The sequence below is a fragment of the Brachyhypopomus gauderio genome, chromosome 6 (genome assembly GCF_052324685.1).
Source record: "Brachyhypopomus gauderio isolate BG-103 chromosome 6, BGAUD_0.2, whole genome shotgun sequence".
In the NCBI taxonomy this organism is placed as follows: Eukaryota; Metazoa; Chordata; class Actinopteri; order Gymnotiformes; family Hypopomidae; genus Brachyhypopomus; species Brachyhypopomus gauderio.
Genome location: NC_135216.1, coordinates 24,545,371 through 24,560,767, shown reverse-complemented (window position 1 = coordinate 24,560,767; position 15,397 = coordinate 24,545,371). Strand labels below are relative to the sequence as shown.

At 49.2% G+C, this 15,397-nt stretch overlaps 1 protein-coding gene across 4 annotated transcripts in view; it reads right to left on the bottom strand.

Moving 5' to 3' along the window:
- Nucleotides 1-15,397, bottom strand: part of LOC143517400 (focal adhesion kinase 1-like) — a 35,338-nt gene that overhangs the window by 16,477 nt on the left and 3,464 nt on the right. The window contains exon 1 of one of the 4 annotated variants that reach the window (XM_077009863.1): nt 6,450-6,847. The exons of the other annotated variants lie outside the window; for them this stretch is intronic. Coding sequence (XP_076865978.1) covers nt 6,450-6,468 — 19 coding nt within the window. The 5' untranslated portion in view covers nt 6,469-6,847. Of the gene's footprint in view, nt 1-6,449; nt 6,848-15,397 lie in introns of those variants that run through there. 4 annotated transcript variants of the gene reach the window in all.

The following is a 15,397-nucleotide window of genomic DNA, read 5'->3' as shown; positions in this document are numbered from 1 at the left end:
CACAGGAATATTACATAATACGCATTTCAAAGTGATACCAAGAACAGCAAAACACACTACCAAAAGTTTATTGAACCCAATAATCTAGAGTTTAGTATGTGTATAAATTGTAAATGGTCATCGATTATTTTTTTGTGTATACTAACCTATAAACAGGAATGTAATTGTTTACTTGCAACACAACTGAATTGTTTACGTGCCAGCTGCTTGTGTTCCTGTCTGCTGCAGGGCCGCTTGTGTCTGAAGGAGCGGAGGCACTGACCTGCCCCAAGGGCAGCACAGGAGGCCAGTTCATCAGAACGTCCATCATGTCACGAGCGTCCGTGAGCTCGTCAGTGGGACAGTGGGAGGAAGACACGCCCCCCGCAGGTGGGGCTGAGGCAGTGGCGCAAAAAGGGGGTATGCAGCGAATACGACGCATAGGGGCGCTGCACTAGAGGGGGCGCCAAATCGATGTCAGAAAATTATTTGCCGAGTTGGTGGGGGTGGAGTGTGGGGGGCGCCGATTGTATGTTTGTATACACCTCAAAAAGTATGTAGTTGCAACCCTGGGCTGAGGCGTAGTGGTGGAGCGGGCAAGCGTCTGTCACAAGAGCGAGGTCAGAACCGTGAGTTCACGCGCACATGCACACACACACACGGCCACCATGCGCCCAGCCGCTGCCAGACTGCCATTACAACGTTACTTTGATGTGGTAAGAGTCCCATTAACCCACTTCAGTCATTTACTGACGGTACTACATCACGTGCTTCTTTATCATACACACAGCATCCTAACAGAAGTCTACAAGCCCAAAGCTCAAAACCAGAAACGTTCAAGTCGTAATTTTAGGGGGACTATTAAAGACACTCATCATCTTTTGTTGTAGCTGTGATGTATATAGACAGATATTGATAGGCTTACATTCAAATTATCCGTAAAAGACCCTGAATGGACTTTTCATTGAGTAGCCAACCTTAAGAAAATCTTTATCACATTACATATGTAGTGTTTGCCACATCACTACTCTGCGCTACCCCGTGTGACCCTATTAAATGCACACCTAATAAATCAATACTTTCATCCAGTTGATCGAATCTGCATGTCAATGGCATGTGCACTGACCGCCTGTCCAGAGCGTAAAGGATTAGCCTGCCCAGCGGGCCCTGGGTGTCCCCAGCCACCGGGACGGTCATCTTTAATAGACTCCTGTCCCCTCCTAACATATGGTCCTCTCACGCCATGGAGACGAGGCAGCTACGTTCAGCAGACCTCGCTGCAAAGGAACCCTGGCCCCGCTTGCCCTGACCCTGTACGCCCCATATGCCGCCATGGCGACCCAGGACAGGGTCCAAGCGTAGGCCGGCGCCCCCCCCAAACCCCTCCCACAAGTCTGTCGGGCTGGCTGAGGCCCAAACACCTGCTTCACAAGCTGTCGCCAAGAGACCTCTGCTTTCTCTCTCTCTCTCACACACACACACACACACACACACACACACACACACACACACACACACACACTCCCCCATCTGCATCCATTTCACTCCCTCTCCTCTATATGTCTCTATTGAGACCGGACTAGTTTTACATAGAGAGGTGGGGTAATGTAATTATTACCAGTCTGCCACATTGATTTTAGTCTCGTCTGAATCTTCCATGACAAGCATGAAAATCTTTACTGGCACGGACACACATTTACCTTCAAGAAAATGACAAATAGGAACAACTCAAGCTTATTTTAATCCTAAATCACCTGCCCTGTTAGTAAATATTCCACATTATGATACGGAAAAGGAGTTTTGTGCTTTTCTTAAGCACTTTTGTTTACTTGCCAAATGATTTCTCGAAGTGACACCTGGTAAATTTAGGCCAATTCTACTACATGTATGTAATCTTTTAATGTCGTACCCATGTTATTGTTATTATAAAGTATTTTATTCAAAATCAACATTTTGAATCAAATCTGAATGTAGGATTACAGGCAAGTGAATGAGGATTTCTGGCAAAATTCAAGTGCGGGTTCCCCACAGCCATACACAGATGTTTAATGTCTTATGCAGCAAATTATTTTCTGTACTTGTGAGCAGTGAATCTAAGCGTTCTACATCGATTTCTGGTGAGACGCCAGACAATATAAATTGAGAAGCCACTCCCATCTCTCTCATTCTTAACAAGATTTTTTACCCTGTGCAAACTGATCATAAATAGGATCCTTCCAAATTTATAGGCGTGAAAATCACATCATGGTCCATAAAATTTGTCTTTCCCTCCATAATTGACTATGAGCTCTCAAATCTAGTGAAATTTGAAATGTAGACGATTAGCTGGCAGTTCAGGAAATTGAGCCCAGACATGATATTTTGGATTCGTGCAGCATTCAAGTGCCCAATGTTCATTGGTTAATGTGCACCAGGAGGTGGTCCCAGTTTATATTTCCACAGCTAAAGAACATTCAAGGTGTCCAAGTTTGGACAAAATATTTTATAAGCTGATGGTGGAAAACTATTTTTGGACTAGCTGTCACAATGTCTCCTTAGATCACACTTGATCAGCAATTCAGTGACACTAGGAGAGAGAGACGGGTGAGGATCGCTCCCTCACTAGGTAGGGAGCCTACATGCTAATCATATATATTGGCTACTATCTTGTGTGATACTTAACCCCCATGTACTTTTCTAGTAAAAACCTGTTAAAATTTGCAGTTTGAGAAAAAGAATTTAGTAGGGTTCCAGTCATAAAGATTACAGCGGTCCTGAGGTAAAACACTTCACTAATCCCATTCTAATCGCGTCTTAGACTTTCACTGTCTCTCCTGCACAAATAGGAGATGAGATATACAGCCTGTGAACTTGGAAATGAAAGCGTGTGTAAAGCTCTGGGCAGGAGTCAGAAACAAACAAGAGAGACGAATACAAGCACGTCTTTGTGTGAGCCCAGACTCGCTGCCCTGGGGGGCGGGGCCACGTCGTCGCAGCGAGGGTTTAATAACTCGACGTGCTTACCAGTGGCAAACTGGCAGATAGCTTCGCCCATCAATCTTAAACCGCGGCCCCACCGAGCGCAGTAGCACTTCCAACCAGCTAAGCCTGCGACGCAGAGTCAAGCAGATGGCAGCCAAAATGGAAAGTTGGTACAGAGCTCAGACGCAGCCAGGCACTGGCAGAGGAGCGAGACGAGGGGCGAGGTGCTCCCCGGGCTCCGCGCCCACGCCCAGACGTGGACCTCGTTTGGAACGGGAGCTCTTAAGGAGGATGGACGCTCCAGCCTGGCCAGCCAGACGGGTCCGGAGTGATGGAGGAGTGCTTCCGCTAGCAGATATTCACACACAGCGTTTAGCAAGCGTTCTCGTCCAGAACAGCTCGTCAGAGCGTATTGTTGTGTCCAAAGGAACACTCATTATGCTACTTATTTGGCTGGAGTTTGAGGCGAGACTGAGCTAGATGTACGGTTACACCGGTTCAAGACACTTGTCTCAATCAAGACTTCATAATCCATGGATACCAACCTCAGTCATAATGACTAATGTAATAGACACCAGGGATGTTCAAACTTTAACAGGGCACCAATTATTCAACACCTTTTTGATTCGACCAATTACACCCAAAACTTTATTAGAACTGGATAATATTTAGTTAGAACTTAGAATTGAAAACATGCCAGTGCAAACTGGTTTCAGTAGTTTTCTCTGCAGGCACAGTGCGTCGGTGCTCGGAGAGACCTGAACGCGGCACACGAACTCTGCAACTGCCCCCGCGGCTACGGGAGCTTCGTCTGCATGTTCCATGACAAAGCCCATGGAAGCTTCCGGAGGATTTCTGCTTCAGAAGTTTCTGGGATCTCTAAAAAGCCAGCCGGCATTTCCTCAGCGAGAGTGTGCCCAAAACACGCGCCACTCTGAGTTTACACGTCTGTGTGCCCATGCAGAGCCACGCTGCCTTTCTGTGTGGATTAGAGAGGCGGCACTGTAAGCCCTGCAGGAGATCAGTCACAACTGCATTCACCCGTCGGCCCCGAGAACAGGCGCAGCTCCAGCGACAGACAGCACATCATCATCCCTCGTCCCTCATATTTGGGCGAGAAGATGCGTTTGTCCGGCGTGGGACTCATCCTGCATTGTTGTTTTTTTTTGTGTGTTATGTCACAGAGAGCAACCTGGCTATTACAGGGCGGGGTAATTACATGGGCGGGGATGAAGAGCGGAGGAAGAGTGGGGGAGTGAGCGAAAGCTGCCTGCAGTGATTTCGTCAGCCTGAGTTCTCCCCAGGGGCACCAGCCATTTCAAAGCTCCCCATCTTCTCGCTCCGTTTCGCCCCCCCCCCCCCCCCCATCACCCCCTGCCTGGCCTGCGTTTACCCCTGCCTACCTCCTCATTCGCCACCGCTGCTGCCCCCACACCCCCCGCCGACTTCTACGTGCTACAAATGTTTACAAGAAAGATCCTGCCCACCTTCTGCTCAGCCCCCCCCGTCCCCCCCCCCCAACAGCAGCCCACCAGAGGACGGGCAGCACGCGCTCAACCTCTACGCTGCAGGTCAAGTCATTCTCAGTCAATCAAAAGGCCAAAACCTCCCGCCAGTCCAGGGACTCGGAGGCACGCCGCACCCGGAATGCAGGCTGGCATGGTTGGGGGGGGGGGGGGGGGGGGGTCTGACGCGAAGATCTGTGGAGATTCCAGAGCAGACGGTTCTGACGCAGAGGTCTCTCTTTGCGCTCGCTGACCGCCACCGTTTGAACATGCTGCTTACAGTTGAAGGAAGACACTGGAATGGAGTGGCTGGCAGTGCAGAAGCTCTCTGGAGGGCGGCACAAGTCATCCAGGAGTGGGACCAGTGCAGCTGGTGTGCAGCGAGTGGGTTTCTGCCCATGCCACTCGCAGAAAGGGCTGGTCAGAGGTCAGCAACAGACCGCTGGAATGTACATCATCATCTAGACAAACTAATTAGGCAATCAACTCTAAATGACATAAGTCGTAGTCTCCCTTGTCTTATTTACCACATTGAAAAAATTTCAGAGAAGAAACAAGCTTGCTCGTGCTGCTCAGCCTGAGGCTCCTATTGGTCAGACTCCGAGCAGGACAAGAAATGCATTCTGGGTGCAGGTCAGTCCCGAGCTGCTTTGTAATTCATCTCAGCACCACCGTGGCGTATAGATCTCGCTCTCCGCGAGACGGACGCCAGCGTGCGTGTCCGAGGCCCTAGGACAGGCGTTGGTGTGTGCAGGGGTGTTGACAGCGACCTTCACGCAAGACCGACCAGGCACGACTCCATCACGGAGAGTGACGACATCCAGGACATCAAGTTAAAGGATGCCCCGCCGGTTCTATGACATTGTGAAGAATATTGCAGTCATGACAGAAAACTCCATGGGCTCGGAGTGTGATCCCTGTGGCACTCCGTGCTCTGCTGTACTGTGAGCAGTTTCACACTCTGGGGAGGTCGCGGAGTGAATGACAGCAGGCCAAACCTCTGCTCTGGCATAAGCAATAAGAAATGGCTGAATTTAAGATTTTTATTTTGTTGCATCACTGATGTTCATGGCAATTTCTGCTCCGGTGCTGGTAAAGTCAGACTAAGGTACATTTGATTTTGTTCTTGCCAGTCATTTGCATAATCTTGTTTTCTTCCTGCCAACATTCAAACCTCAAAAATGTATTTAAACAGACTCGGCCACTCCAACAGAACCCTATAAACGGAAAATTCTGACATTACTACAAAATTATGAGCCCCTCGCAGAACAGTAGCAGTAACTGAAGCCCGTTTCATACTACACACACCCTGCACCTCTCCTACACCTGCCAAATATATGCACGCATCCCTGACCTCACACAACACACTCGCCCACGCATAATCCATGCATGAATTCTCTCAAACACTGATGCACGCGCGCGCACACACACACACACCACGTACGTTTACTTGTTTACAAATCACGTGTATGCAAAGTATGTACGTTATATTCTTTATATTGAACAACAGCTTTTATATATACATTCTCCATTTGATAAGTAAGAAGCGACTTATTAAAAAGAAATTTGATTTTAATGTAACCAGAATGTTTACGACCCGCATTCCAAACAAACACACATTTCCCCGCTATCCGACATCGTGCCAAAATCATCGCTCTGCAAAAAAATGCAATATTTCAAACGTAAATAACAAAGCAACTTTAAATATTAAGCAGAAGCGATGGTCTGATTCAGTTTCTCCGTGGGGGTAATTGGTCATCGTGACACGCTGTTATCCCGGAGGTCATAACGACCCACGGACGGACGCGGTCCAGACCCAGGAAGAACCTTACGCTACGGGACATCTGACGACGCGGTGTTGACCCTCATCACATTAATATCGCCATCACTACCATAACGACTAGCAGATATCATTACTAACATCTCCACCTTCTCTTAGTCACTCACGAACACAAGCGGACGCAGAACGCGATGAAACTGGACTTTAGCAGGAGAAAGGCTTACCGTGGTAGAGTCCTTCCATTAAAGTTAACGAACCACGCCGTCCGGAGCCGCTCCGAACTGTTGGATTATCCTTACAATCCGTGCTTTACACCCGCGCGCGACCTCCCTCGCGCACGGGGATCCGCGTCTTTACAAACGCGCGCGACCTCCCTCGCGCACGGGGATCCGCGTCTTTACAAACGCGCGCGAGGTTGCAGAAACACCGCCGTGCTCTACGCACACTTGCCGCCGCGATACCTGCAAAATCCCGCCATGCACGTAAGGATTAATGGTCTCGGACGGATGCACGCGCAGGACGGCGAGCGTTTAGTGCGCGTGTGCTGACGGACAGAGTCGGAGTGGGAGAAGGAGCAGGAAACGAGGGAGGGAGGGAGGGAGGGAGTCTCATTCAGCAGTGGAGGAGGAGCAGGTTGGGGAGGGGGTGAGAGGGTAGAATAAAAAAACCATAGAGGAGTGAAACACTCAGAGGAAAGGAGTAGAGCAGAGGGGGAAAGAGGGAGAGTAAATGGATGGAAAGAAGGAGAGAGTAGGACAAAAGAGCAAGAAAGGGAGGGAGAAAAGCAGAGAGAAAACAATAAAAGAAGTGCGAGGAGGGCTGTAATGCAAAACAGGTAGTGTAGAGTGAGGGATGGATAAGATGGGTGAAGGGGTGGCTGCAGCCTGTGAGAGAGAGAGAGAGAGAGAGAGAGAGAGAGAGAGAGAGAGAGAGAGAGAGAGAGAGAGGAGAGAGAGAGAGAGAGGGTGGGGGCAGGGATGCACTTTAGCAATGAAAACCAGCGGTTAGAGTGCTACCATCAGGCACAGTGAATTGGAGTGACATGTGGATGTGCAAGTGCTAGACCGAAAGGAGAGAGAGGGAGGGAGGTAGAGAAAAACAGAAGCAGAGAGTATCAGAGAGAGAGAGGTGTTTGTGCCCTGACAGGGACATAAATGAAGGTCTACCCTCTTATCTGCCGTGATGGTGGCTCTGCTAACCATGAGCACAGCAAGTCACACTGGCTGTGAGATCAGCCCCTCCCCCCCCTCCCCCCACCCAGAGAGAAGGCAAACAAAACCACTCCAAAACATATTAAAACAGATTACAGCAGAAGGCCAGTGGGATACTTGGGCGTCTTGGCCAAATTTCCTGCTCTCACACACACACACACACACACACACACACACACACACACACACACACACACACACACACACACAGAAAGCCGTTCATTGGCCCTTGGCAACCTATCAGTCAAAGACTTGTTTGCACAGCAGGAGAGCTGTGCTGTATGTACTGCAGGCGATGGCTTGGGTGGGGGTTGCAGTCTTCTCCACCCGGAGCGGCTACTGGCTGGCCTAGTTTAAGAAGTGCCAGTGACTATACACTGCTGGGGGGGGGGGGGGGTTGAATCAAAGGTGTCCCCCACACCCACCTTGGACAAACTACTGAAAACTTTGCGCTGTACTGTACAATCTACTTTGCGTGAGAAACAGTTGACGGATTTGGTGTATTTTTTTGGTCAAATCATTGTTCTACTTCTCTGTAGTGCTGACGTATGCTGCCAAACTGACATGGACCTGCACATGTGCACCAGAAGAGCACGCTGACAAACCCCTGCTACATCCCCACGGTCCTCGTGTCCGAGGGGCGTCCAGGCTTCCCACAGAGTGCGGGGGTGGAGGATGGTGGGGTCCTCCAGGCCTCCACCGCAGCTGAGCAGTGGACGAGTGTCCCCCAGTCTCAGAATGGACACAAGACCCTGCGTTTGTGGGACGCGTGTACATCTTCAGAATGGAGGTTTCGCCTGCACGGTGCTCACTGTAGTTGCTTCATATCAGGCTGAATGAATCATCTGTATATGACGTCATAGGTCATATTACTCTTGAAAGCATCAGACAGTTTCATAACACGGCATGCAGTCTGGAGATAATCAAACATCTTTACTCCCTGACCAGGAAATTAGGGCCACGGTTCTCCTCATGTTCTTACGAGTGTTTCTTGTAAACTCATCACTCATGTAACACACGACCAAGACAGCAGGAGGTATTTCGTTAGTATATGGGGCCGGAGGCGCTTCTGAGGAGATGCGGCCTCTCCTACGCATGTGGATTTGGTTACCATACAGCCCCCCTATCCCCAAACACACACACACACACACACACACACACACACACACACACACGGTTAACCGACACAGCTGCCCTGGCAGGGCTGGCCTGCTCTTTGCCTGGCCAATAGCATCGCTGGGTTCTTATTCACTCCCCGTCAGGGAGGAGCGTCAAAGTGCCGCGGGGACCGGCCTCTGACCCGCCCTGGGATGCAGCGGGAAGAGAGACTCCTCTCGCATACACTGTGCTTTGCGGGGAGGATTTTGGGGACGCTCCCTCACAAGACATTAGACGTGCTGTGCAAAGCTGCCCGATGGGGGACGTGGCACAAGAGGACTTAGCGATGAGATTCATGGGGGGGGATTTTGGCAGCGGCCGCCAACCTCGTTACCGAATCCCCTTGGAGACTCGGCTGGATGGGCCTGCGGGCGTGAGGACCCCCCCCCCCCCAAAAAAAGCATTGCACTATTTATAGCGACACATTTGACTAAACCTGGCAATAAATCTCAAGCAGACTTCCTGATGAAAAGCACTGAGTGATGTGTAGTTCTGAACAAAGCAACCCCCCGTGGTATGAATGTTGAACATGTTTCGTTCCTCATAGACAGGACTGAGCACTGGCAGAGACGTGAGAGTGGCGTTCACCTCCCAGCGTGCCGAAGGGCTTGACGGGGCCAAGTGATATACGCAGTTTGAAACTATAAGACAGGTGACGGTTGCACCAGAAGAAAACACAATGTTTTAATTCCCTCAGATTAGCGAGAACGTTTATTTAAAAAACGGTTCAAAATCACAGTGTCAAAGTATGACTCTTAAAGGGGACATGAAGAATAGATCAGACTTGGCTCTCTACATCAAGTGCAGGCTCATTAGAATTATACACCCCTCTCCAAGTATCTCCACTCATGGCTTGAGAAGGTTAGAAGAGCTGATGGTTTATTTTTGATGGAAACATGCTAGCTACAGCTACCACAGCCAGAACATCTACAGCTGTAGCTAAACATACAAAAATAAACATCCGAGTGACAAAACCAATAACTAAGCATTCAGAAATGTAATATATAGCCATGACTGCACCGTTTTATCTGGCAGCCATGTTTCTCCCAGGGTTCACGCTCAACAGTTGCCATGACAGCAGAAGAGGGCGGTTTAGACAGGCCGAGACGAGAAGTGGTGCCTGATCCTTGTGGTATTTTGACCAAAGCACGTCACGTCCAATTCATTAGGACCCCAGGGAACCGTGTTAACGCGTGGAAAAGGGGGCATAAATGTTGTCACCTCTAATTAGCACCCAAGACACTCACAAACAGTGACAATAACTAAGCTAAGTGCTAAGAGTGCTAATAATATTCTGCTAAATGCGAAGGAATTATTAAACAGGTCCTTGAGGTGCCTTCCAAAATCTACTAAATCTATAAAGCGAACACACAATGCAAGGCCTCTCCATTAATGCAAGGCCTCTTAACTGGTGCCCAGCATGGCCAAAAAAAACTAAAAAACAATAACGGAAGGCCCGGCAACAACAAAGGCCTGGTACATCAGAATAACCTCAGTGGGCTAAACGTGGGCGTATGGTGGGCACGCCGACACAGCTCTGAATGAGCCTACAATACAGATACATTTCAGATGTATACATTACGTCTTCTACTCTCCTCCATGAAGCATTCGTTGCACTTATCCCCCCCCCCCCCCCCCCCCAAACATCCCCCACACACTGGCCCAACACCGCAATGGTCGCTCTCAGAATGTTTACGCCGCTCGCTTCCTGCTGTATCTCCGTCTCTCCCAGGGGGGGAACAGTCTCTGTGGCCTTGCTGGCGTTTTCCCTGCTGATAAACTCGGGCTAACATCTCTCCCACTCTGGACTTCCCACAGGCCCCCTGTCATCACAAATGACAGTTCGCAAAGAAACTCAAGGTGAAGGGAAACCTGGGGGGGGGGGGGGGCTGTTTAATTTGCACCTGTTGACACAGATTTTACTTTTTCTAGCAACTAGCAATCCATTTACATACAGCGTTCGTGCACGTTTTTAGGTTAGTATTACTTCATACATGGGAACTGTGTCAACATGTGCGCGCACACACACACACACACACACACACACACACGAATCGAGGCCACTTTCAGTCTCCCTGCACTCCTAAGCCTCCAGGACACATGCTTTCATTTCAAGACGAGCTCTATTGAAGACAGACAGACAAAGCACCAGCGTGAAAGACACAGGCGTCCCCCCCCCGCAGCCCGTTCAGAAAGGCCCTCGACCGTAGGCAGCGTAGGGAGCAAACATCCCGCTCTCCCCCATCCCCACAGCGCCCCCCACTGGCCGCAGCCGGCACACATCGCTCAGACGTGTGGTCGTGTGTGAGTGGACCGAGTGGAGACTCGTTGGATGGGTCTCGGGGGGGGGGGGGGGGGGGGGGGGGGGAATCCTTGACCACACAATTATAATCTTATAATAATTATAATCTGGAACTGCCCCTCAATCTTTTCTTTACACACCGAAATTACAGACAGTTCTCACTTTCTGCACAAGCCTTCATGAAATATTTTCACCTTAGTAAACTGGTAAAATGATGCGATTGGTCAGTATGCAAAAACTGAAGTCAAGCACGAGCGATGTTAGTGGACGCGTCCTTTCTGACCTCCGTGACGCGCTTCGTGACGGGGTGGAGCTGAACGCTGGAGACACAGCAGCGGTGGTTCTGTACCTAGAAGCTCAACGGGGGTCAGTCAGGTCGCTCACAAAGCCTGCTGTGTCCCTCTGAGCAGAAACAGAGACACAAGTGTCACTTTGCCAACAAATGACTTACAGTGGGCAGAGCACACGCTCGAAAGAGAATCTCCTCCCTCTCCCCTTGTCTGTCTCTCTCCCCTTCTCTCCACCCCTTTTTTCTCCCCCTTTCTCTTCTGATTAATACCACTACTGCATGCACAATGTCATACAGTGGCGGCTTTGGTGTGATTTCCACTGTTTTCTCTTCTTCATTAGTGACTCAGTGTGGTGTAATTACAGGAAGGGCCCAAGGCCCCATGTAGTCTGGGGTCCGGGCAGGGCTGAGTCACATGGTGGTGGTGGTGGTGGGGGGGTCTCGAGGTCACACCGTTAGACGCTATGGAGATGTTGTGAAAGTGAAAGGTCAAAGAGGTCAGAGAGGTGAGGCCAAGGTGAGAAAGAATCCTCCAGAAATGAGCTGATCCCCATCAGACGCGCGGACAGTCGTGATGAAGGAAGACAGCGTTGAGAGGAACCGCCGTCCTGTCCAGAGTGACGGGGCCAGTTCTCACCGATCTTTTTAAAAGGCCTCCATCACTAAACAAACTCAAACTGCACCCAGTGCACAGATGGCTCCCTGCACCAGGTGCATCACACATGCTCTCAAACTGAAACGCTGAAGAAAAGTAAAACCATTGTCCTCCATTATATAATTTACCTTGAGCACGCACTAGTGTCATCCCAAAGGGAACATGGGAAGATTTTTTTTTCCCTTTCACACTCCAGATGGTTGCACAGAAGCTAATTTAGACTGAAGTTAAGATGACCATGAACTAGACTTCTGAAGAGTGTGACCAGGCATCCAGGAAGTTAAGAGCGACGCATAGACAGTCAATGGAGGACGAAGACAAAACCCAAAAAATCTTAGACAAACCTGAGGACCCGAAGAACCGTTCAAAGTGACCAAAAGGAGCATCAGCGAGTCTCCTCACAGCAGCACAAACGAGCCCTTTCATGGCGGCCTGAAGGGACCCCCCCCCCTCCCGCTTTTCATCCACCTGTCCACCCTGCCATCCATCCGTCCATCTCCTTCACGCCAACTGTCGCTCAGCAGAACCGTACTTAAAGAACGTGACCTCCCAAACACGGGGGAAGGGAGGCCAGTAAGGTCACTCACAACCAGGGAGTACCGCGTATGTGTGCGTGTGTAGAACTTAAGCCCAGCACAACCCCTGAAGACGTGGATGGACTGGTAAGGCGGTTTCCCTTCTACTGCCTGCGAGGCTGTCAGCTTGCCCAAAAGTGGTGTTAACTCATTAGCCTGAGAGCTACTAGCGAATACTAAACACACAGTGCTAGTACTATTAGCACACAAACCACATCACTTTCTCTCTTCAGGAAGGGCTGAAAGATTGCAAATATAAAAAAATTTGGTGAAACAGTGTTGAGGGCACATTTACAACTGGGAAATAATTAGCATGCTAGTCTGAATATTACCTCAGGGAACATAGCACTGATACAAATAGGCTTGCTAACAGTCTAGACGTTTTATTTAATAAGTAACTCTGGCATGGTGTTAGATATCATTATTTCTAGTTCATTCTTTTCTTAAGTGACTGATGTTTAGCACTTTGTCATTTGTAAGAAAACAGATCAACTGCTTTCTATGAAATGAATAAACAAAACCAATAATTCCACCTCAGTTCCTACACAGAAAACATTCACCAACATTCACGAGTTGATAACCCACACACAGCTTCACAGTTCATGAACAACACATGATGAATGGATAACACCACTTAACATAACATGAGGGAATGCAACCCTGGGGCAAAGGTAGCTGATACAGCTCAAATGTGCATGGCATGTTTGCAGGAGCACCTACGTGTGTGTTTAGGCACGTCTTAACCACAGGCTGCAAGACTTCATGAGCTTAAGACTGGAGCAGATGTGGGATCTTACCCATCACACACTCAGATGTCAGACACGTGCGTGTTTACATTTATGACCGTTCAGTTATGCTGGTATTAAGGCCTCATAATAGCAAAAATAACATAGTTATTAAATATCTGAGCTAGTGTTAAGATATGTGGGAGTACAGAGATGTGAAATTTTTTATTAACACGGTGGATTCATTAGGTATCTTCACTGGACGATAACAATGCACTCAAACGCTGTGTCTGAGGACTGACGTACAGCATCTCTCGAGGGTCAATAAGCTTGCAAGAGCTCAGCAGCTAAAGACGAAGAAAAAAAAAAAAACATAAGCCGAGAGAGACGGACGGGACCGAGCAGAGACTGGACGTAAAGAAGCCATGAGAACGAGGGGCAAAGGGAGAGACCCAGCAGCTCGGGGCGATGGGTGAGGCGGCTGGCAAGACCAGGCCCGGTTTGTCCCTTATCTCTCCGCACACCTGCGGTAATTTCACAGCCAGGTGGGTAGGCACGCCACACACGGGCCCCCGGAGCCGCTGGCCACTGTGACGGCGTAGCGAGCCGTCTAGAATTAGCCCGCTAAGTAGAACGTAAACCTAACAGACGTATCGACCTTGAAACGGGCCTTGGAGGAATTTGCTAAACATTCTGGAAAGATGAAGACAAAGTGATCCAGCTTCCTGGTCCAAATCACACATGTGGTTTAACTGTGATTAAAGAATAGTAGATGACTGTGGCCTTGTGAAGTTCACATCTGATTAAAGAACAAATGACGTAAAAACCCAATTTAAAAGAGTTGCAAAGGCCATTAGGACGCCGCACAGTCAAAATTTCCCTTTACTAATGCTGGATATGACCTGGCTAAAACAATCACTTGTTTAGGAAATGTCTGCAATAATGCATGCATCTCTGTCTCAGATTCTGTGTGTGTGTTCACAGAGACTTCCATTTCTGCTCCGATAGGCCCCAGTTGCATGCTAAATGCACCAAGTCAATGAATGATTTAGTGGGCTTGGCTGGCTATTTCCGAAACTCACGGGAATTTATTATACACCAGTATTTTTTTAGAACTTACAAGAAGCACCGATTTGAAATGAGCTTTGTAAAAATCCCAGGAAAGCAGACCATCAAAAGGAGCCTCCTCTTTCTAATCCCAACTGAGGGGGAATTACGCCTCCTCTGCTCCTCCCCCTCCTCCTGACCCACAAAATAAAGGGGCGGGAACGAGGATGTACGCGAGCCCAGAGGTGCCGGTGAGAGAGCTGAGGCTGGTGGGTAAATTTAGCTGCGGTAGCTATGCATCTCTGAGGCTGCCTGCCATCGCCTTTCACTTCCAGGCCCCTCCGCGGTTCGGGCTGCGGATGCGTTGTGTCAGTTTCGGAACACGAGCAGTCGTCTGTTTTTCACGCCCCTGCTTAGTGCCGAGCTTCTCAGACTCAGACGACAGGCTGCACCAAACAGATGCTTCCCACGGGCCTGGACCTTGGCGGCTTGCTTAGTGCCGAGATCGTGCGATCTCCCCCTCGGCGGGCGATTTGACGTCGAACTGGTTCTCGAGAGAGCGACGGAACTGACGCCTTCCGAGATGCCAGTTCAGTTGCTTTTTCTGAACCAATAAGTGCCTAAATCAGAACCGTAGAGGTAGAACCTACGGCAGGCATACATATTGAGGGCAGAACATAACTGAACTAGTACCTGAGAGATCAGGAATGAGTCCATCAAGGTGGGTTAAACGCTGTGATACCAGATAAACTGAGAGGAGTTACTGCCCTGAACTGGGGTCTAAAACTACTATTTTGCTATAAAATGGCCACATCTGTCTTACCATACGTCTTCAGTATTTGAAACTGGCAGATCAAAGACCAGTTCATATGTCTACACCTGATGCCTGGATGTGAATTTTGAACCGATACGAGACTGGATTCATCTTCCCCATGTGGTGTCGTAATTAAGAACAATGGTGCAACAGAAGCTCCCGATTTGTTCATATTTTTCTACCAAAGTCCACATCCCTCCAATCACAAAACAGACACACATTCTCCTCCATGTTGCTACATGTACAGGGTAGTGTGAGTCAGTAAAGTTTCCAGAAAACCCATCATCAAGGATGTACGCTGTATATTAACGTCATTTCATACGTAGGCCAGACCTGATAGCACCTCGCGCCTTCAGTCTAGACTTCAGTTCTGACAGCAGTGATTGGGCCACTAGC